The 23,060-nt window shown below is 42.3% G+C and overlaps 1 protein-coding gene across 4 annotated transcripts in view; it reads right to left on the reverse strand.

Moving 5' to 3' along the window:
* Positions 1-5,151: 5,151 nt before the first annotated feature.
* Positions 5,152-23,060, reverse strand: part of TBC1D16 (TBC1 domain family member 16) — an 82,394-nt gene continuing 64,485 nt past the window's right edge. For 3 of the 4 annotated variants that reach the window (XM_087710121.1, XM_014052841.2, XM_087710123.1), the window contains 9 exons: positions 22,285-22,482; positions 18,958-19,105; positions 13,636-13,803; positions 12,839-12,987; positions 10,444-10,578; positions 9,605-9,791; positions 8,970-9,149; positions 6,402-6,548; positions 5,152-5,800 (listed from right to left, as the gene is read on the reverse strand). In XM_087710121.1, the coding sequence (XP_087566247.1) occupies positions 5,555-5,800; positions 6,402-6,548; positions 8,970-9,149; positions 9,605-9,791; positions 10,444-10,578; positions 12,839-12,987; positions 13,636-13,803; positions 18,958-19,105; positions 22,285-22,482 (1,558 nt within the window). In that variant the 3' untranslated portion in view covers positions 5,152-5,554. The remainder of the gene's footprint in view (positions 5,801-6,401; positions 6,549-8,969; positions 9,150-9,604; positions 9,792-10,443; positions 10,579-12,838; positions 12,988-13,635; positions 13,804-18,957; positions 19,106-22,284; positions 22,483-23,060) is intronic. The other variant, XM_087710122.1, reaches the window with a different exon arrangement.

A 23,060-nucleotide genomic window follows, 5' to 3' on the forward strand; every position in this document is an offset into this window, starting at 1 on the left:
TCAAGAATGGAGAGTTGGCAGAACGAAGCACTGCATGGCCAATTTCTGGAAAAAATAAAAGATAAAGTGGACAGTGAACAAACTTGGTTATGGTTAACAACAGGTACATTAAAGAAAGAAACAGAGTCACTAATCCTGGCTGCGCAAGAACAAGCTATCCGCACAAACGCCATTAAGGCCAAAATCGAAAAATCCTCTGATGATGCCAAATGCAGACTTTGCAAAGAAGCTGATGAAACTGTTGATCACATACTCAGCTGCTGTAAAAAAATCGCGCAGACTGATTATAAATTGCGGCACAATTCAGTAGCACAAATGATCCATTGGAATTTGTGCAAAAATTATAATATTAAAACAGCAACAAACTGGTGGGAACATCAGCCTGAAAAAGTCACCGAAAATCAGATGGTCAAGATCTTGTGGGATTTCCGTATACAAACCGACAAAATACTGGCGCATAATACACCAGACATCACACTGGTTGAGAAAAATAAGGTCACAATCATAGACATCGCAATACCAGGTAATAGCAGGGTCGCCGAGAAGGAACATGAAAAAATCGCAAGATACCAGGACTTAAAAATCAAAATTCAACGACTATGGCACAAACCAGCAGTGGTAATTCCAGTGGTAATTGTATATTTTAAGAAGGTACTTGATTAATACCTAGGATGCTGGCAGCAACCCATATCAACCATTAGCACCAGTCAATAGTATTTGTGATGCATTTTTGAATGCTCAGTTTCATGTTTAATGAATGAAGTATAGTAAGTAAGTAAGTAAGTAAGTAAGTAAGTAAGTAAGTAAGTAAGTAAATAAATAAATAAATAAATAAATAAATAAATAAATAAATAATACTATGATATGGGGTCAGCTCAACTGTGGCCAGTAGCCAGAAGGATGTTTGTGCTGGAATTACACCATAATGTGGGGGGAGGGGGGCAACAATCATAACTTTACATCCTGTGGACTTCAGCTCCCAGAATTCCTGACCCAGCATGGCAGGTTCAGGAATTCAGGAAGTTGAAGTCCACAGGTTGTAAACTTGCCATAGTTGCCTACTCCGCCATAGCATAATCACCCCTGAGCAGTAGAGCTTGCAGACAGTAGGTGGTGCTGTGTTTCTGTGACCTCCAGGAGATGTGAAGGAGGCCAACCCATAATATATTCCCTACCCAAAGCAAGGGAAGCTGCTCCTTCCGAACTGTCTCTCTCACAACCATCTCTAGCATGGCAGGGCTGAACTGAAATTAAAACAGCTCTTTCCCTCCTGACCTTGAAATCTGAAGAGCTTCCCCCTCCTCTCCCCCTCTCCCTCCCTCCCCACATCTGTTTATATATGCAAACACAACCCCTTTGCTCCGATGACAAAGGCAGGCTTGAATTTCTGTGAAGGAAGGAGAAGCTACAGGCAAACTGCTTTCAGATACACCAGGAATGATTGGGATCCAGGCCTTCTCTCGCTTGTCCCTGGTGACAAAGAATGGCTTCAGTTGAAAATTCAGGAACTGAGAAACAGATCCTGAAACAGTGATACAGTAAAGAGGTTTCCTTGCCAAAAAAATAAAATCTCACTCTGGTGGAGCTTCTGGGCCCTATCTCCTCTCACAGGACTCCCAAATCCCCAAGGAACACTTTAGAACAGAGGTCCCCAACCCCCGGTCGATGGCCTTGTGCCAGGCCTCAGCCTCTTTGGAAGTGGGCTGTGGAAGTAGTAGGTGAGCGCATGCGAACCAGAAAGGTTGGAGACCGTTGCTTTAGAAAACTCAACTTTATTGTTTGCACCAAGAGCGCCTTCATGTTGTTTCTTGACCACGACATGGAAGTGGTTCATAGTTCCCTTTTCAACTTCATTCTCCTAGCTTGCAATGGTGGGATTTCCTGGTGGTCTCCCCTCCAGGTGCTAATCAGGTCTTAGCTTGCTTAGCCTTTTCAAGGTCAGCCAATGTATGCTGCCACCTGCTATGGTTTCTCATAGCGTGTATTATTTCTCTGGCCAGCTTTCTTTTAGAGCAGGTGTTGAGCATTGACAAAAAACCTGGATGTGGACAAGAGGGCAGGACATTAAAGCACCAATGGTTATCTGTTCTCCAAGATTAGATCTGCTAATCCCCATTGATGGGGATGGTTGTGGGAAAGGGTCTTCAAGACGTAAGCAGCAACTGAAAAAATTGAAAACAGGGTAGCATCAAGGACAGGCTACCTCAGCTTTGTTCCTGTTATAAGTGTAAAATGCGACTAATTCAGGTTTTCACAGAGTATTTAGCCTAGGACAGAGTCTAGAATGATGCAATACCTTCTGCATGCAGGAGTAACAGGGAAGGCCCAGACCGCCAAAACCTGCATTCCAGTTTTCTACCTTCAATTAGGTAAAATAGCAATAGCAATAGCAGTTAGACTTATATACCGCTTCATAGGGCTTTCAGCCCTCTCTAAGCGGTTTACAGAGTCAGCATATCGCCCCCAACAACAATCCGGGTCCTCATTTTACCCACCTTGGAAGGATGGAAGACTGAGTCAACCCTGAGCCGGTGAGATTTGAACAGCCGAACTGCAGAACTGCAGTCAGCTGAAGTAGCCTGCAGTGCTGCATTTAACCACTGCGCCACCTGGGTAAAAGATGCTGCAGTTGTCCAGGATGCAATTTAAGCTCCTGTGTTTGGTTCTGCTTCAGTTCAATAAATGTGCAGCGATTGATCTGGGATGCAAAACATAGTGTTTCATGTATGAGAATTAGGATAGGAATTCATTTGCAAAATGGGGCAAAGAAAGCCAAGGATCCCTAAACCCATTGCAGCCAACTTTCGCTCCATGGCCTATATAGGAAGCAAGACAAAAAGTAATCTCTGTGTTCTTAATAAATACAAGATTTTATTCAAATTTATTTATACAATCGGAAACATGTGCAAATGAAGATGCCACTAAACCAATGTTAAAGAGGAAAAAGGCTTAATAAAGAATTACATTGATTAACTTTAATTGATTTAAATAAAAGTAGAGGAATAAAAATTACCAGCTTTCAACAAATTTAAAAGTTGCCATTTGTATATTGACCAGAATAGAACTCATCACAAAGCATAAGCTGGCCTTCAGTTTGACGCCAACCAAATACTGTACATCCCAGGCTGAAACTGAACTCATTGAAGAGGGAAGGTTGTGCTGTACAAATCCCAAATAACTGAGCTTCCCAGATGTACAATTTATTTTACAGGCTCCTTCTAATTCCTGTAGAGACAGTTAAGTATACACATGCAAGTCTTTTATTTCCTTCTAAAGTGGCAACCGGGAATTCTTCTGGTCCAAGTCTGATTAGGAAGTTTCAATAACGTTCCAAGTTCTGCTCTGGTGGGGGGGTGGGGGGTGGAATCCTGGTTTTGTTTCCCAGTGAAAGTAACTCCTTGGTCTGCTGTGGGCTATTCTCTTCCCTGCAATACAGGGATGGATCTGTCAAATTCAGCCTGGAAGTATAGCCCTATCAGTCTGCCACTGGGATTTCAATCTTTAAAATATATACAGAAGCCAGGCAAAACACTCAATTTCTGATTTGCAGCATTCATGTCCAATTATACTATATTGCAAAGCTTTTTTTAATTTATCTTGTCTATTTTTAATTTATTTAATTTATATGCTGCCCATCTCACTCAGAAAAGCTTAGCAAACTGTTAGAAACTACTCTTGTAATACAGCCCAGTTTCTGCTGCAATTTGATGACAATAAATTGTGTTCGTTATAAAATGTCCATGCTGTGTTGTTGTGTTTTTAATACAATTTCTGGACAAAACACTGAATAACATTTTATAGCCCAGCCACCAGATTCCTTTCAACTAGATTTGGAAATATTTATCTTCTTCCAAAGGAGAGATAATCCAACCTATCTGAAAACTAAAAATGACTTCTTTTTGTTGTTTTTTTTAACGGGTGAAATTATCAGCACTTGGCAATTCCCATTTCCATATAAAGTAACAGGCTGCCTTTGGCTGAGGCAGGGAGGTGTTGTAAATCTTGCTGTTTTTGTTAGGGTTATGAAGGGGACAGCTGTGGCTTTTAACAAAGGCATTACTTAATATCTCTGAAAACACCTCACACTTTGCAACCTGTGTGAAGAGCCTGGCAGCTCATTTAGTGCAAGGCCTACATTTCAAAGCAACAGGTCACGAGAGCTGGGTGGAGCTTCTCTCTTACAAGTTTTAATAAATTTAAAAATAAACAATTTTAAAATAATAACCCAAATAGCTGCCTTTGCTCACCCCTCTAACTTGTGGATTTCCCCTAGGCCCAGATCCAAGTGTCCTCTTTGGGACAGATGTAGCAAGAAGAGCTTCACTGCCTTGCTATTTGAGGAAGAGCCAAATTCTAATGGCTGAAAAATGTATATTGGCAATAATAGTGGGTACTATCTTTTTAGCTTGGCCTTCCTTCCTCTTTTATTTTTAAACAGTTTGTTAATTGTTTTCTTCTATGCTGGTCTTTGACCTAAATAACTTTTGAACTGAACTAAGTGAGTGAAATAATCCTCACGTTATTCAGGGAGGCGTTAATTTCACCACCTCGGTATTTCAGGATGATCCTACCACTTGCAGTAAAGTAGTTTTTTTATTGTTATTTTAACTAGGAAACAGTTAAATCAACAGCAGTAAAACTGGAGGAGGCCAGCTAAATGTAGGCTACTGGTTTGAAAGGAGAACGCAATGGGTCTGAAATTTGTAGCCTTCTTTCTCTGACCCCCAAAGAAGTTCTTAATGAAGCTAAATGCCTCAAAGGGATTCTTCTCGTTGGGATACCGAGAAGCACTTTTTCCAGTTTGTTTTACTTGAGAAGTTTCAATCAAACAGACCATCTTGTATGAGGTGTTATTTTGCATAATTTACATTCACAGTGAAGCTGTTGATTCTCACTTTCCTGTTCGGTGTGTCTATGGAGAAAAAACTAAAGGCTTTTAAAAATACAGTGACCAAGGTTTACACACACGCTGAAATGTTTCCTTTCGGAACCCCAAAGTTTGTATTTTTATTGTTTTTTGGCAGACTATACTCCAGGTGGTCATCATGGCTTCACATAAAGCCAGTGAGTGGTGCATTTTGGTTAAAGCAGTATCTGCATGCATAGGTGTGTGGGTGCACCTGGGCAAAGGGGCAAGGTTGACCCTGCCCCTTTACCTACCATCAGGGTTGCTGGTTGTGGATTCATTTTCTAAAGCAGTCACCATTCCCTTCTTGACGAGGGGGGCAGGGAACCCTGGGTCACTTTTGACCCCGATTTGCCAGCTCAGCCTCTCTCTCCATTTGTTCCAAACTACAAAGCACCTCCATTGTCCATTCAACCCGCTTCCTAGTATGATGCACATCAAAATACAGCTCTGATCACAAAGCAGGAAGCTCTTCCATTCTGTATCATTCCTGTTCTCCTCCCATGACCAGCTTTATTTTTGGATCAGAAGAGAAACCTGTTTCGTTCATTTTTTTTTTTTTTTGCTTGCCAGGCTCCGATTGTGCCAAGTTTTCTGTGCCCACCGCTTTGCAGTCCTCATGTAGCTAATATATGATCCTGAACAGAGTCATTTCCGGAAAGCGAAGACCTCTCGTGTTTTAAGTCCCCTTCTGCAATCATTTCCTGACTTGGGAGATGGCTCATCCACCATGCCTCCATACGGGCAGCTATCTGAGTCAGGGTGATTTCCAGTACATTCCACGGTGGGGATGTAGCCGCTGTCCCACATGCCTGTTCCGCAGAGTTTGCACAGGTCGTGCAGACTGCAGGGGATCCGGGGTAGCAGGCGGAACTGATAGAGCAAACTCCTAGCCTGGAAGAGAGAGACAGTAGGATATGTTTAGGTCCAATGAAGACAGCTATCTGGAATGGCTGAGCTTGTCTAAACCATGCCCATGGTGAGTTATAATGAAGGCTGATCACACATAAGACACCAGGGGTGAAGTGCTCTGAAGTCTGCTACTGGTTTGCTTCACGTGCACAGGCACGCTTTGCGCCCATGCCCATTGCAGGTGCCACTGTGCAGTGCTGAAAAATGATTAAGAAGCCTTTTCTGAGTCTGCAAGGTAAGTAGAACAGCGAGGGGGAGGAAACAGCTATGCCGGGCGATTTAGATTCGCTAGGATTTCCTGCTTTCTAGAGAATATAAATCGTGCGGCACAGCTGATTGTTGCACAGCTGATCATCAGAACGACTGGTTTGTCTGAACTGGTAGCATTTTTTAAACTACCGGTTCGGGCAAACCAGTAGCATTTTTTACTACTAGTCCGGGCAAACCAGTCCCAATCGGTAGCATTTCACTCGATAGACACCCCCAAAACCCTCTCACATTGGACCCAATGTTGCATGCGCTCCTTTAAAGTCCATAAAACTCTTCCCAGAAGTTTTTGCTTGAACCCTGGGCATTGGTTTACCTTCCTGAGAATGAGCTCCCCATTCATGTGCATGGTGAGGTTCCCAAAGTGTAGCAGCATCTGGTCCGTAGCCAGTTGCTGCTCAATGACATCATCCCCATAGATCACCACAATAGCCACACAGATGAAGAGATGGAAATAGTCCGTCTGCAGCGAAAGTAACCAAGAAGACAGTTAGCACCAACAATGCTTTGAAGGGGTTTCTTGGGCTAAGAGAAAGCACCCCAAAAATGGCAACAGAATAAAAGGCAATTAATGGTGATCATGAATTATATGACAAGATGGAAGAGAAACATTATTCCTATTTTAATATAGCAGAAACCTTAAAGACAAAAGTAGGCGCTTCATGTAATGCAGAACATGTGGGGTGTTATGGCTTGAATTTCAGACTATGAATACAGTAGATTAATCCAGAGCTTTCATTTGCATTTCAGGTTTTTTTCCTCACCTAGACAGCAGACTATTTTCTTTAAGGAAATAAGGGGGGGGGGACCCACCGAGGAAAACAAATGTTTTGGAAAACAAATGTTTTGGAGTCTGTAATCTCCAGCACAGGCACCATGGGCGGATTGGCACTGTTTCCATCAGGGATACGTATCAGTGAGTGGATGCTCTATAATCCAATAATTTTTAACCTCAAGGATGCCCAGAGCAAAGGATGAGTAAAACATTAGCTCAAATCCTGGGACCACATGAAGGAAGGTTATACACTGGCTTTCTTTGAGCTGCTGCCTTCCGTCTAACTGGGGATCAAGGGAGATGATGTCCATCCAGGTGAAGGACATCATTAGAGAAAACTAACTGCTCACACACTAACCTCAGCCCCACTGAATTCAAGCTGAATCTTCAGCTGAGATTGCAGATACCCAATTGTGCTGGAGATTGCATTAGGAAAGATCAGGCCTGAAAGACAGTCATCAATGGCTAAGGGAAACCGAAGACTGCCATTCTGTGACACTGCTAACAACCAGTAGGATGTTATACATGCCCATCCTGCTTTGATTGCAGTGTCTCTGAAATATAGCCACAATTAGGACACATGAGGGTTGCAATGCTGCCCCCTGCTGTCAAATGAAGGAGTCAATACCAGATGCCTCCAGAGCGCGAGTAGGCAACTACAGCTCCTTTACAAGCAGTGGACTTCAATTCCCAGAATTCCTGAGCCAGTTGGGAATTGGAAAACCGCAGGTCACAAAGGGGGCGTAGTTGCCCACCCCTACTTAGAGGCAACACACACATCCATTTCATAATAGTCAAGCAACTGGAATGAGCTCCCACAGGGATTTTTAGAGAGTGCTATCAAAAGTATGGGAAATCTTACTTCAATGAGGTGTTTTTTTGGGGGGTGGGTGGGTGGGGAGGCTAAAGCTGATAAATCAAGCTATAAAGCTTGGTGCCCAAGATTAGTAAAACAATAATAATGATGTACTTGAATAGAATGCAAATGTGACCACAGCTTTATTAGATTTCTTTTATCCTGCCTTTATTACTTTATAAATAACTTAAGGTGGTAAACATACATAATATTCCTTTCTCTTCTTATTTCCCCCAAAACAGCCACCCTGTGAGGTGGGTTGGGCTGAGAGAGAATGACTGGCCCAAAAATCACCCAACCAGCTTTCATGGCTAAGGCGGAACTAGAATTCACTGCCTCCTATGAAATCAATGCAGGATTTAAGAGTCAGATTTATTTTTTAAATCCTAGCAGTCTTTAGGGCTGGCCCCATACTTAAGAACTTTGGCATTTAATATGATACGCTTTATTAATGTATGATCAAAGCTCTGATCTTTCCCTTCTGAATTAGGTTTGGCTGAAGGATTCGGTTTGTCTTGGGTAACACGTTATTCCCACAGACGTCTAGATCAGGCAGCTAAGAGGAAGCGAAGCCAGAGCCGGAGCCAAGAAGAGCAACCTTCCTGGCTGCTGCTCTGTGCTAATTTGAGGCAAGCTTGCTCCAGGCATTTTCTCTCCCCTTCACCGCCCCCCCTCCTTGGACCACCACCAGAGAGCAACTATTTGGCAGAGAGAAATGAGAGTTAGCAGCATATGGTGAATGTGGTTTGGTGGCAGCCTCCGTTTACAGGACAAGACCAGGTCCGACACAAACCATACGCTTGTTTTCCTGCTGTTGGGACCTGGGGCTAACCTCACAAGAGACGCTGTGGAGGTAGGGTAGGCCTGGCGCTCTCTCTCTCTCTCTCTCTCTCAAGAGAGATTGCACAGAGCAGGCATCAGCGTTTACGCTTGGGAGGGGCAGGGCAGCCAAACTGCAGAGGCAACTGCACAGCAGGCAGAAGGCCTGTCAGGTTGATGGGTGGCCACAGCAACAAGAGAGGCCCAGGAGCTTCAGAATGAATCATCAAGAGGGAAATTTACATCTGTTTGTGTAATGTCACAGGAGACAAAGGGGGCAGGGGACACGGGAAGGAAGGCCCGAAGATCACTCAGAGGAGTCAGGGAAGCCTGTTTGGCTTATCCCCATCAAGACTGGGACAGGGAGCTGGAAAGCAGGGACCGCCACAGGCAGCAGAATGCAGGGCCCAGAGCAAGCTGCTCCCAGGCCTCACCTGATAATGAGCCCAGCAGGCTTCCCACATGCGCAGGGCTTCAGCGTCCGGAAACTCTCGCTTAAAGCAGAGGAGGATCCAGCGGTGACAGAAAAGCATCTGAAGGCCGTCCTCCCCAAGGGAAGCCAGGTGCTGGTAAAAGCGTACGTGCATCAATCGCAGCAGTTCTCGCAGGTACATCTGCAAAGAGACAATGGTGGTCGGCTCAGTCACAGCCAGGGAAGAAGAGAAAGAGGGACAGCCACAGCTGTGCCTTCTGGTTTTCCTACATTCCCTCTTCATACCCTCCTGGATCAACAGAAGCTCACAGGCCTACCCAGAGCTGGCTGCATTGGTTGTTGGACCCACCAATTAAAAAAAAAAAAAACTTGCTGATAACAAGAGGGCTAGATCTGGGCAAGAAGCCCTGGGAGCTGCCAGGAAGTGGATCTTTCTGCGTTGCCGAGGCCTCTTGCGAGCATAACCTCCCCATTTCTGCTTTCCTGACAGAACTCCTCACACCCTTCTGTTTTTCTTGTGGGATACTCAGGGTCTTTGGCAGCCCCGGGTATAGATCCCATGCTTTGGATTTCTTGGGGAATAACAGGGAAGGGAATGAAGAGGAAACAGAGAAGGCCCCCAGCTCCAAGCCTCACCAGCTGCTTTTCCATATCCTCATCCCGAGGGGAGCTGATAAAGATCGTGTTCTGCATCAAACCAACAAAGCACCAGAAAGTATCCGATTCATCCAGAACCTCAGCAAGGATGGGGGCCACGAGGTCAGACATTCCCTGGGAATAGCCAATGGCCGGGTTGTACACTGCATAGTTCAGCAAGATCCGCCTAAGACGAGGACAATTTTTTTAAAAAAAGAAAAAAAAAACCAGAAAGGGAGATTAGGGATAATGGAAGTCAGAGAGTTCCGTTCTTCTCTTCCCAAGGAACCATTGGCCAGAAGTTTCTTTTAAAACAAAGGAAAATGGGGAGAAAAGGACAACCATGACACAGAAAGTACATAATTTCCAGGAGAACAGGAACCCCTGAGCTACCTAGAGGCCTGAGACAAAGCATTCTCTCTGTGTTTTAATCCCCCACCTGCAGTATTTTATTTATTTGTACTGGGCATAACTCACATCTTCCTGGATTGCTGTCCAGCAGCCTTTCCCAACCTAGTGCCCTTCTGTTAACTGGTCTACAGCCCCCTTAATTCCCCGCCAGAACGTATTTGGAACCTTCTAGCTATGAATTCAGAGGCAGGCAAGCCATATTTGGAAGGCCCCAGAATGTGAAAGACTGTTTAAAGAGACAAAGCATACGAAACATTTGAAACTGCTTTACACTGAGTAAGATTAGCCACTTTAAGAGAAAAGGCCTGTAACTTTCTCCATTGGCCTGGAAATCCTTTGAAGGATTTTGTCTAATCAAGGATGAATTTGGACTGACCAATAAAGTGCACTTGGTAAACTGTTTGGTATTAATTGGAAAAAATGATCACCTCATAGTCTCCACATTGGGGTTGTTCTCTCCTCGGAAAAACTGGTTACTGCGGTCAGTCCTCACCACGTCTTTGTCAACAGTGAACTGCACATTCCTCCAGAAGGCCTTTTGCTCATCTGGTGCCAGGGAGAGCCTGCGGAACACAGGAGTTATTGCACACCTATGGTAGAGCTTTGCTGTGGGTGAGATTCGATTGGAAAGAGATGCTTTGGAATGCTTGGGAGTGCATATCCATCACCTGCTGCTACTCATTACTCCGTGTGTTTCTTTTAAGCCGCTGCAAAGGGTTTCCAATGCAGCTATGCCACCCTAGAAAGTTCTTGAATGAGCTGCAGATGGGGATAATGTTAGAATTCAAAAGCACTCTCTTCCCGATACAAAGAACTGCACAGCCCTAATATGTCCTTTCAGGGCACACAAGAGCAAACCAAACACAGCATACAAAATGATAACTAGTCTGTTTAAAAAAAAAAAAAAGCAGTTATACACAGTTTTGCATCAGCTTAAAATTGGCAAACACCATCCTCAAATTTAAACTCATCTGATTGTTGGCGGTGGAATTATCACTACCCTGGCTCCTTTTGCAGGAGGCTACAAAAATCAAAAACAGCCCAAACAGCCTTCTTTTCCATTGCACCTAAATGTGCTTCTGATTATGATGAAGGGACCAAAGCAGTGGTGGGATTTGAATTTTTTTACTACTGGTTCTGTGGGCGTGGCTTGGTGGGCATGGCAGGGGAAGGATACTGTAAAATCCCCATTTCCTCCCGATCAGCTGGGACTTGGGAGGCAGAGAATAGATGGGTGGGGCCAGTCAAGAGGTGGTATTTGCCGGTTCTCTGAATTACTCAAAATCTCCATTACTGGTTCTCCAGAACTGGTCAGAACCTGCTAAATACCACCTCTGGACCAAGGGAAAAGCTTTGCCTGAAGATGTTGAACCTATGCAGTTCTAAAGGGAAGAATGCCGCCCTTCAACTAACCAAGTCTCAAGATACAATCCAATAATCTGAAAAATGGACCATGTAATAAGGGCAGGACATGTGTTCTACAACTCACCCTCAACAATAACCGATTCTATATTTGCAGGGTTCTATATTTGCTGAAATTTCCAAACACTTTTCAAAGGCAGACCCATAAACAGTCTGCTACTATAACCCAAATATGACAGGGGTGCAAGTCAAAGTGCTAGTTTTCATTGTGTAAATACATTCCTGGTCGGGGTCAGTGGTGAATTCACCATAAGCAAATAAAAAAGCTTGAATTTTCACAGTGTGTGTCACCCGTCTAAATCTGATTCCCCATTCTTCCTTCCAATTGACCACAAAGTTCAGGTTCTTCTTTTCAGCCCCTTCTAAAAAATATGTTCAGATACCTTGGAACTTGATAGAAAGTAGAGACACACTGGCTGTCATCAGAGATTATTATCAAGCCCTAAAACTCTGGATGACCTTTGCCAGCAGTTATTGGTATGTGTAAATACAGTCAGCCCTATAGATTTAACTGTTTTGTCTGGATATTTATGATTTGGCATGTGTGTAACCAGTTGTGATTTATTCAACAAACCATATTTAAAGAAATGATGGCTCAATATGCCCGATGAATCAGGTCTGTGAAGTACTTCACTTGGAATTCTGTCCCAGACAAATCTCCTTCTCTCCACCATAATGGTACTGGGTATTCCCTACTCCTGTTTCTAATAACAGAGATGCTTTGGTCTTTAGTTATGAGAGAATCAGTTTGGTATAATGGTCAAGGTGCTGGCCTAGAAACCAGGAGACTGGGAGTTCTAGGCCTGCCTTAGGCATAATAGGCAACAAGGGTGACTTTGGATCAGTCCTTCATCTCAGTCCAACGCACCATACAGGGTTGCGGAGAAAACAGATGTATCACCTTGAGGAATTTTGTATATATCTATGTATTGTACATATGTGTTGGTAGCCCTCAACTTGCAACGAAATTAGATTCCCGGTTGTTGCTACAGTCTGGGATTGCTAATTTGGTTCTAAGTACAATCCTATTCTTTCAAATTGGTGTCGTTCCCCCCCCCCGAAAATTGGCTAAAATCTTTGCAGATTATGATTATTTGTTTGCAAGACTCTGCAACTGGATGTAAAGGTGAGAAATGTGGCCATGACACTGTGTGTGTGGTGGTGGTGGGGCACAACATTTTATGACAGTCAGAAGTGTTTTACTATAAAACATCCATTATTGGCCTATCATAATTTCGGAAAGTCAAGAACTATATGTGTGTCTGTAAATATAAATATATAAATGAAAGGTAGTATAGAAAGATGATGAGGACGAGCATGAGGATAAGAGGATGGGAGGAGAGCAGGGCAAGGTAATTTTACAACAGTCTCCTGAGCCATTAGCCATCTCTTCCCAGCCACCTTTTCTGTTGGATCTGAAAATATTCCTCCCTCTTTGCAATACGGAGAGCCTCCCTCTCTTCCGAAGTGGATTCATAGCTATAGTAGCGCAACAAGAAGGGCCAAACTTCACCACGGATTGAGACATCGATCCCGCCAAAGAAAATAGCCTAGGGAGGGAAGAAGAATGAGAACCTCGTTCAGAGAAAAATGTCAGCATTTCTGAAACGGGAGCTCTTTTTACTCTGCCTGACAAGAGCTCCCTTGATTCAGGAGCCCACAATCTGCATATGCTGGGAGGGAAAGCAGAGCCCTCCCATTTCCCAGGGGAGATACAAATCAAGCTCATTTCAATGTCAATAAGTCCCCTGGAGGGCCCGTACAATTAACGCATCATTCTCACGTCACAGCTTAATCCCCAATCTTGGAAACGGTACACTTGGACCCAGCCTTGCACAGATATTCCACCACCTCCTATTTATTCCAAGCCAGGCAGTTTTCTGAGCACTTTCTTGGGGCCTGAGGAGAGAGGCACAAGCACCAGTGGCAATAGGGGCAGATCCTCCTAGCTTATAGAGCAGTGACCAACAAGGGCTTTGCAGCAATCTGACTTAGGAAGGAGGCTGTGTGTGTGTGTGTGTGTGTTTGCTTGTGTGTGTGTTCTGCTGCGCTTAGCTAGTACAGCTCCTCCCCTTTTGCCAGGATAGGCCCAAAACAGGGACAATGGGCAGAATTCCTTAAACGGCGGAGTCTGGCAGAGGGAGGCTCTCTGTTGAAACCTGCAGAGCAAAACATGGCACCGTTGAGTCTCTTCTCACCTTCCTCAGCTTGTACTCTTCTTCGACTTGTCCAGCCTTGTTTAAATGACGGAGCCACCCAGAGACATCTAAGCGCTTGTACGCGTTTTCCTCCGGGTGGGTCTCGGAGGAGGGAAGCTTGGGCCGGCGAATGGAGAACTGCATGCAGGTCTTCATGTCGGTGAGCTGCTAATTGGAAACAAAAGAGGAAAGAGAAGGCTCGTGTCACGATTGCCTCAGCCTTAGGTCTCCAGCTCATCTTGATACCATTCCTGGAAAAACAACCCACCAGCCAATCTCTGGAAACTGGGGGGAAAGCTGCTGGCTTGAAGGAATCAAGGTTCTGAGTCCCCTTAAAATCGCTCTGTGGTTTGGCTTCCTTTCTCACCCCTCCTTGTCCAAGATCAGAGTTCACCCAGCTTGCAGCCATATCTTGAGCCTGCCCAGGAATGCATGTAATAAATTACATCTGATTGGCCACATACAAAAGCCCTGCTGTTAGGAAAGAGGGAAGCAGCGGTGCCAGGCTCTCTGAGGACGCTTGCCATTCCAGGGCAAAAACTGCAGCTGACATTTAATTTAAAAATCAAAAGGTTGCTCCACACAAATGCAAGCCCCTGTGGCACTATAATGAGAGGAAAGCAGCAGGAGAAATGTGTGTTGGGGGGAGGAGGTAGGGAATTTAGAAGCCCTGTTTCTAACAAGCATCTCCGGTACCTTTAAACACATAATTAAGACCTTTGCAAAGTCTTTGTGCCAATTAAAGGAAGATATGGTAGTGGGTCTTGTCAAAACAGGATTGGAATGGACTGTAAAGAGCCACAGAATGAACAATTTCCAGAAGGGGCAGCTGTGCCATTTTGCTTCAACAATGAGTTTTGTAGCATATTAATGACTAATTTATTATAGTATACGCTTTCATGAAGTACATCCGCTGGCATCAGCATACACCTAATGCTCAAGACCGTGTCAGCGGTGGGAGTTGAGGGACTCCTGGGGACAAAATGGCAAACTGAAGTTTGTGGAGCTGTCGCTGCAGTGAATAAAAAACTGGTGGGGAGATCAACTCTTCGTTATTCCTCTCTGGACAAGAAGATAACTTGAGATTGCCCACAATTGCTCTAGATCAGGGGTGAAATCAACTTACCTTCAGTACCGGTTCGCAAATGTGAGCATGCATGTGCATGTGCTTGCTTCGCTCGCACTTGCCACCTCTGCGCATGGGCAGGACCTTCTACCCATGCACAGAGCGTCAAAAACGGGACGTGATGACGTCCAGGCAGGTAGGTGGCGCCTGCTAAGCGCATCTGTAAAGGTAAGTAGAAACGGGGGGGGGGGGAAATCCGCTGTGCCACGTGATTTAGATTAGCTAGAAAGCAGGAAATCTGACGATTCTAGCTAATATAAATCCCTCGTCACAGCTGATCATTGGAAATACCAGTTCGCCTGAACTGGTAGTATTTTTTTACTACCGGTTGGGGGGGGGACGGGACCGGTCCGAACCGGCAGCATTTCACCCCTGCTCTAGATTGTTACAAGACAGCAATCTTCAGTGGGTTTAGAGCTCTGGGAAACAAGGGAATAGCCATTTTGATAAAAGCGGGGTCAGCTTTGAAAGAACTCTGGGTCCACATACTTCCTTTTCTAATCACTTTCTGAAATTGATGGTTAATTGTTTTTCAGCTTTAGGAACTTTTGGACTGACATGTTTTACAGCACTGCCTGAGTTTCCTCCAAAACTTAGCAAAAGAATCTTTTAAGGACTGGAAAAAAAATTGGTGGGGGCATAAATACAAAAGGGTGATTAAATCTTTGATTTTATAAAATTTTAGATGTAGATTTTAGAAAGTTACAAATGGACTAAAGATCCAGATAAATTTTGAACAATATTATAAGAGCATCCTTCCTGTGGGAAAACACTTTTGTTTTGAATTCTTTTGTTAAAACTGTAAGATAAGGCTTTAAAAATTGGACACTGTAGAGAACTAGAACAAGCTAAACAATTAAAGAAAAACACTCAAATTTGACTTACAGATAGTCCTCAACCTATCACCATTTGTTTAGTGACCATTCGGTATTTACAGTGGTGCTGAAAAAAGTGACTAACTACTGGTCCTTGCACTTACAAGTGTCATGATGTTACCATGATCATGATTTAGGCACTTAGCAACCTGCATGTATTTATGATGGTTGCAGAGTTGCTGTGATTGCTATTTCCAACCTTCCCAGCTGGCGTGTGCACCCAGCAGGCAAAGTTAATACAGGAAGCTAGATTTGCTTCATGACCTTGTGATTTGCTTAATAACCATGGAAAAGAAGACAGTAAAATCAGGGTGGTCACGACTCATTCAATGACTGCATTGCTTAGCAACAGAAGTGCCAATCCCAATTGTGATTGTTACTTGAGGACTACCTAAACAAATACAGAATGAGGCTAAATGTTTTAATATTGGGCTTAGTGAAAGATAGTTTTGAACAATGGACTCAGAAATTAATCTTAATAGTGTTGGCCTCTATAGACAGATTGTATCTAAAAGGTGAAATGGGAATAAATTCTCCCTCACAAGATTGAGACTGATTTGAAACTGGATTTAAAAATGACAGACTAAAAGAATGATATGGCAAAATATGTTACACTCGACATGCAAAAGAAAAAAACCAATAAACAACCCAAGAGATAAGCCAGGATAATTTTTCTACATTGGATTTATTAAAAAGACATATTAAAGCTGTGAAGAATGTTATATGACGGAATAAAGAAAAATGAAATCATAGTTCTAGGACATTTTGAAGGGCCTGATGATCAAAATGGTTAAAAAAAAAAGAAAGGAGTATAAAGTTGATTTATATGATCCAGGTTAGAAATAGATTATGTTGTTTTCTCTGATAAGCCTTAATGGCCTTTTGCTGACATTGGTATTAAAATGACAAGGCTTTAAGCATTTGGTTATAGATAAGGAGATCCCGGAAGAATATATTGTATTTAAGAAAAAGTGATAAGTTATTAAAATTTTAATTGTATCTTCTTTATATGCTTTTTTTTTCTTTATTACTGTATTTTTTATTTTATTTTTCTTTCCCTTCTATTTTTCTTTCTATTTATTCTCTTTTTTTCTTTTCTGAATCTTTTTTTATTTTGGTTTTTTTTTTTTAGTTTGTATTAGTTTGTTGTCAGTTGTAAATTTTAAAATAAATTACTGTTTATTATATTACTATAAATTACTACTACTACCGGTATACCATTGTGTGCACAGTAAACATGCTGATACATCCTACACAGGAATTCAAATCCCTCCCCCTCTCCCATGTATGCATGTTTTTCATCTCTCCTTACATCAAGCAAAATGGAAAAGACAAATGATTGCTTGTGCTGCTGTGCCCATGTTTATATATAGCCAACCTGTCATGCCCAATCACTGAGAGCAAACGAAACTAGGCTCAAATCTTCAACGTCCAATAAAGCATTATAACTCCCCCACCCCCTCCCTAGCCTTCTTTGGCATGACTGTAAGCATGCTTATAATCCTGCCAGCTTATTCCTGTTATGTAAGGTGTTCTCTTTCTAGCCCAATTTTAGAAGAAATGAGCATTTTGGATGCCTCCATTATATCTAAAATGAAGCCAGGAAGTACTGCTGTTCTTACTTCTACAGTATAAGAAAGAACTAGCTGAGCTTTCTGAGTTTACAAACCCAGCCAACTATCAGCAACAACTATGGGTTAGAAATTATAAATTAACAATATCTACTGCATATAAAGAAAACTTATATAAGATGTTTTATAGATGGCATTTTCCACCGGCAAGATTGACAAAGATGTTTAAAGATAAATCAGCTAAATTCTGAAATGCCATTTGATACCCGGATCTTATTATGCTATATGGTGGACATGTGTAGAAGCCAAAAAATATTGGATAAAAATACATATGTGGTTGGGGAAGATGATACAAGAACATATTGATTTGAAACACAAAATATTTTTGCTGGGGATTTTACCAGAAACCTATAGTAAAGAAAATGTATATTTGATTATTCATGTAATAACAGCAGCCAGGATTGTATTTGCACAACACTGGAAAAGTGAAGAGATTCCTACGGTTGAGAATGTGATCAGGAAAATATTAGAATGTGCAGAAATGAATAGGTTAACCCTTGCAATTAAAGAGAAAGAACAAACTGAATATTATAGTATATGGGAACTGTTGTGGCCCAGCAGGATCCGGTTGAGCTGCTGATGGACTCGGATAGCGAGGAACCATATACTATATATAAAGTAATTCTCCCACGGCACACCTTATACTATGTCACGGCACACTAGTGTGCCACGGCACAGTGGTTGAAAAACACTGGGTTAACCCTTGCAATTAAAGAGAAAGAGCAAATTGAATATTATAGTATATGGGAACTGTTGTGGCCCAGCAGGATCCGGTTGAGCTGCTGATGGACTCGGATAGCGAGGAACCATATGAGTCTGACAGGGAAGATGAGGAGAACCCTGGGCAGGGTTCAGACTCAGAGCAGGGACCAGAGAGGCTGGTTGGCCACCAGGTGGCGCCTGAGGCATGGAGCAGTGGAGAAGATTCAAGGCAGTTTGTCCCTGACTCAAGATTAAGAAGGGCGGAGAAACGGAAGCAGCAGCTCCGAAGGCAGACTCAGAGACGATAATTAAGCCCAGGTGGTTGTGGCTTGGCCCCTCCCAAGAGAGTATATAAGTGGAGAAGTTGGGAGGGAACATTTGCAGGACACAACCGTTTGAAACAGTATTGGAATACTCTGTCTGTCTTGTATCTGTGCTTGTTGGATTTTGGGTTGCTGCCAACTATTCTTGCATGTGAGACTTGTCTGGGCCTTCAGCCAAAGGAGTTGATAACTCCGTGATTAAAGAGTGGCAAACAGCCAAGCCTGTGTCTGGGTGATTTGCAGGTCGGAGGGAGGTTCAGAACAGGGAACTATTCTACCGATGGCTAGAGAACAAATATGAAAGTTAGAAATGAAAGTAGAGTAATGAAATATAGAAAATATATTAATAGAATTAAATAACTTAAGAAGAGGATTGTTATAGTATCAAATATGTGATGTATATCAGTATTAGGTCATGAGCAGATAAATAATGAGTATGATTGTAATTTTTAATTGTTATTGCACAAGATATTTGTATCCAGATGACACACTGTTTAATGGAATATGGATTATTTGTACTAAAATAAAATTAAAAAATTATTTTAAAAAAACCCAGCCAATTATCCAGAGGCTGTCAGGAATAAGGAGGGAATCTACCTATCTGTCATCAGGTGAATTGGTGGTTTTCCTGCACCCCTCTGCCTGCCTGCTCTAGTCAAACTTACCTGGTCTTTGAGATGCGTCTCTGTGCAATACTTCCATTGCTGAAACACTTCGGAGAGTTTATCCAGGCCACCATGGTGAAAGTGAAAAATCTTATACTGACTCTCCCGGCTAGCAACCACCAGCTGCCCGCTGGTGCAAGCCTCATCACTGAAGGAAAAGGTGCAGAGAGAGATACAACAGGAGAGAGTCAGCAAAATATTAGTTAGGTGATTTGTGCTTTGAGACAGATCGTATTCGGTGCAAGTTCCCATTTCTGCAGTGCCCCAACAATATTAAGAGAGGATTTTACTATGTTAACTATGTGCATTTTTTGTAGGCTTAAAAAGACTAAAAAATGTAAACAGCGATGGTAATAGATAGGTAAAAGGACCAAGTGAAAAGCCCATGATAAGAAAGAAGGGTTTGCTAATATAATAGTAAAATTAATCAATCAATATTATTTATCCCAAATGAGCCAAAAGCAAGTGACAAGCATATTCTATACCTGACAAATAATTTTTAAAAAATTAACAAGTACAATATTTAATAAATACTACATAACAGTCTTTAAACTGAAATTCATTGATTTGTTATTCAAAATCTTTTTTCATAGCCATAGTTAAAAATCAGGCTGCTGCCACTGTAATCTTAGGATTTTCATCAGCAAGTAGAATTTTTACATGGTCAGAGGTATTTCTTCCTGGTTTAGATTTTAAAATAGGCCCAATAACTTCCACCTTTCCATTTCTCCCCACCCCGCCATCAGAACTGGCGAAGCTTCTTGGATGAGAAGTGAAACTTTTTCTTCTTCTTCCTCAAAGAGGAAAAAACAGTCCAGTTGTCTTTTGAACAAGAAAAAAAAAGCACCTTTGAGACAACTAAGGCCTGACTGAGAATTTCGACAGACATTCCTGCTGAAAACTTTTACAAAATTCACAATACACTAAAATATGTTCCAAAAACCATTATAGGCAACACATTTAATCTGGCCTTTAAAAGTGCCGCCACAAGTGAATGCTTGAGAAAGAAAGCAGATGCTACTACCTGTCCAGCATAGTCAGAAGCTTGGGTCCAACGTGGTTCCTTCCCATTATCCCCTCCCCCCCAAAAAAATCTATTCCAAGGCCTCTCCTCATTCACCCGCTTGTTTTATCATTTCCCTGTGGAATGTGCCAGCAAGGACTGAAACAGCAAATTTCCTTGAGAACTCCAAACCACAATCAAAATGAATTATGGAAATAATCTGACCTTACTTTGCATAATATATTCTGAGCACACACTTTGATTCCCCCCCCTTGGGGGGGGTGTTAGACATTGCTTTTCATTTTCTCCCCTGCAGAGCACACACGGCTCTGATTATGAACCAGCATAGCCAAATTGTAGCATGTGAGGTCTTGAAGAATCAGGGCATGCCACACACTTCTTGGTACCCAACGAAGGGCCTGGCTGGCCTCCATCTGGTAGTACTTACCAGATTGTTTATGGCAATTAACCTGAGCCTTGGTATGCTCAGCAAATCCTACCAACATGGATCTGGGCAAAAGAACTGAGGGACTGGTTTCCAAGGTCAGTTTGCTTCTCCCTTAAACTCTTCCTGGCAAGGCATAAATAATTATCATGCTAGGCAGACCTACAAGCGAGATAACAGGTGGATCTGAAGGATGATTGGATAGAAAATTACTCCTTTTAACCTTAAGCTTTTTTAGGCTAATGGTGGATAAGAAAGAATCTTGTGACAGTGGAATCACTGGATCCTGTGACTCTCCGAATACCCAGCTTTGTTAGGAAGGGAGGCAACGTGTTTCTAACCCTCATGTTTTAACATGTCGCCACTGGCACTGGTAATGATACAACCAAATAACAGTAGTCAGAGATCAAGGAAGTGAAAAAATGGAGAAAAATTAGCTTGCTTGATAGTTCCAAACTGTAATTTTCAAGTTTACATAATTATATATATTTTTTCAAATCTGAACTTTATGTGGATGTGCTGTAAAGAACAGCAGAAGAATCCTGTAGTATGAAAAATATCTTCATATTTGTTTCATGAAACTTGCACACCAATATTGTTAATTACCTGAAAATAATAAACAGGTAAAGTTTTCAGTTCGCCCCACTTTTAAATGAAAATATTTCACTTTCTCTCTTATAGATTGCATTGGTTCTGTTGTTATGGACCTGTCTTCTTTGTTGGTTTGTTTGCATTTCACATTTTTTAACTGCCCATTTGCTTCAGAGAAGGGCTGGGGGTGGTTTACACGGCTTGCCTGGACCATGTCAACCTTATCTACTCAAACCCACCGTCACTAGAGATTAAAGCAAAATGGGAAAAGGATGACAGAGAAAGAATGAGGGGACAGTGCTATAAATCTATATGAAATATTTAGAGCAAAGACACCACCAAAACCTGTAGACAAGCAAGAAACTAATCCCATGAAGAATTTGGGTGACTTTTGTTCAGAATAACTGGGAGGACATGTTAAGAGAAGTATGGCAAAAAACATCCTAAATTTAAAATAAGATAAAGGTAAAGCTTCCCCTTGCACATAGGTGCTAGTCCAGAAGTGGGTTGGCAATTTTTTTACTACAGGTTTGGGCACGCTCCTGTGTGTGCTTGTAACGCTTCTGCGCATAAGCGTCCAGGCAGGTAAGATAGAGCAGCAACCCACCTCTGTGCTAGTCGTTCCTGACTCTAGGGGGCGGTGCTCATATCTATTTCAAAGCCGAAGAGCCAGCGCTGTCTGAAGATGTCTCCGTTGTCATGTGGCAGCATGACTAATCACTAAAGGCACACGGAATGCTGTTACCTTCCCACCAAAGGTGGTCCCTATTTTTCTACTTACATTTTTTTACTTGCTTTTGGACTGCTAGGTTGGCAGAAGCCGGGACACGTAATGGGAGTTCACTCTATTATGTGGTGCTAGGGATTCTCAGTGTCTTAGCCACTGAGCCACCACATCCCTCTAAAACTTAAAAAGGCACAGTCTATATATTATTTAGGAAAATGATAAGAAAGTTATTTTCTTGTGCATTCAGACAAATCAGCCATCAATAGAGACATAGAAATAAACAATATTTGCACACAATTTTGCAACCCAGACCAGTCTTATTCAAAATACACAAGAACATAGTATAAATGTGGTTGAAAAGTCAGCAGCTGAGTATAGATAATGTCATCACTCCAAGGAACCGCGACATTGGTTTTGACCCATGTGGCAGCATGAAATCTTTTTAAGCAACGTTCTCAAAAAGAAAAGCCAAGAAGAAAGCCATTCTGGTTTTGTTGTGATATTACATGTCACTAGGTAACAGGACAATGCCTGTCATGTCTGGACATAGTCAAATCTTACCTGAAAAAAAGGCGAAGAGATCTCATCTGTCCCAAGTCAACTCTGAAGACCCCACAAATCTGTTCCAAGGCAAATACCTTCTGTTGCTCATCCCATCTGGAGGCCTGGACCTGCCCATTATTCTCCTGGAACTGGGAACTGGGATCAAGGCTTGAACTGGAACTGGTTGAGCGAGTCATGTGGCTTTCACATGGGTCTCTACACCAAATGTAGAAATGGACAAGAAAAAGGAGGCAGTATGAGGCAGATTTGCAAGAAGCAGTGGTACAGTTGAAAGGTGAATGGGGGAAATCCAGGTGGACTCCATTTTGCTACAATACCTGTTCTATTATCCTGGCTAATAACTTCAACCTAAATTCACCCAGGAACATGCATGCATGCAGTTACACACACATATATATCTACTCACATGAAAAATGCCCCTAGAAATTTGGAAACAAAATTATCCTACCTGAACCATAAAGAAGATTGCCCAGACTGACTTCAAGCAATAAAATGACAAAATAGCAACAATGCATGGGATATATATGCAAGAAATACTATTGCCTATAAGGAGGTACTATTAGTGGGACCACAAAATAGACAAAGTAATATAAAATTAAGATGCCAAAGAGCTCTGGGATTTTAGAATTCAACTAAACAAGCATGTGCTGCATAATTCCCCAGACTTAACAACTTTTGATAAGATAAAAAAAAGTCTGAACAGTGGATATTGTAGCATCTAGACACAGCAGCATAGAAGTGAAAGAACTGAAAAAAATTGCAAAATACAAAGA

Source organism: Thamnophis sirtalis, unplaced genomic scaffold, assembly GCF_051295495.1.
Source record: "Thamnophis sirtalis isolate CommonGarterSnake01/CBP01778 unplaced genomic scaffold, rThaSir2_p1.2 scaffold_3, whole genome shotgun sequence".
NCBI classification, from domain to species: Eukaryota; Metazoa; Chordata; class Lepidosauria; order Squamata; family Natricidae; genus Thamnophis; species Thamnophis sirtalis.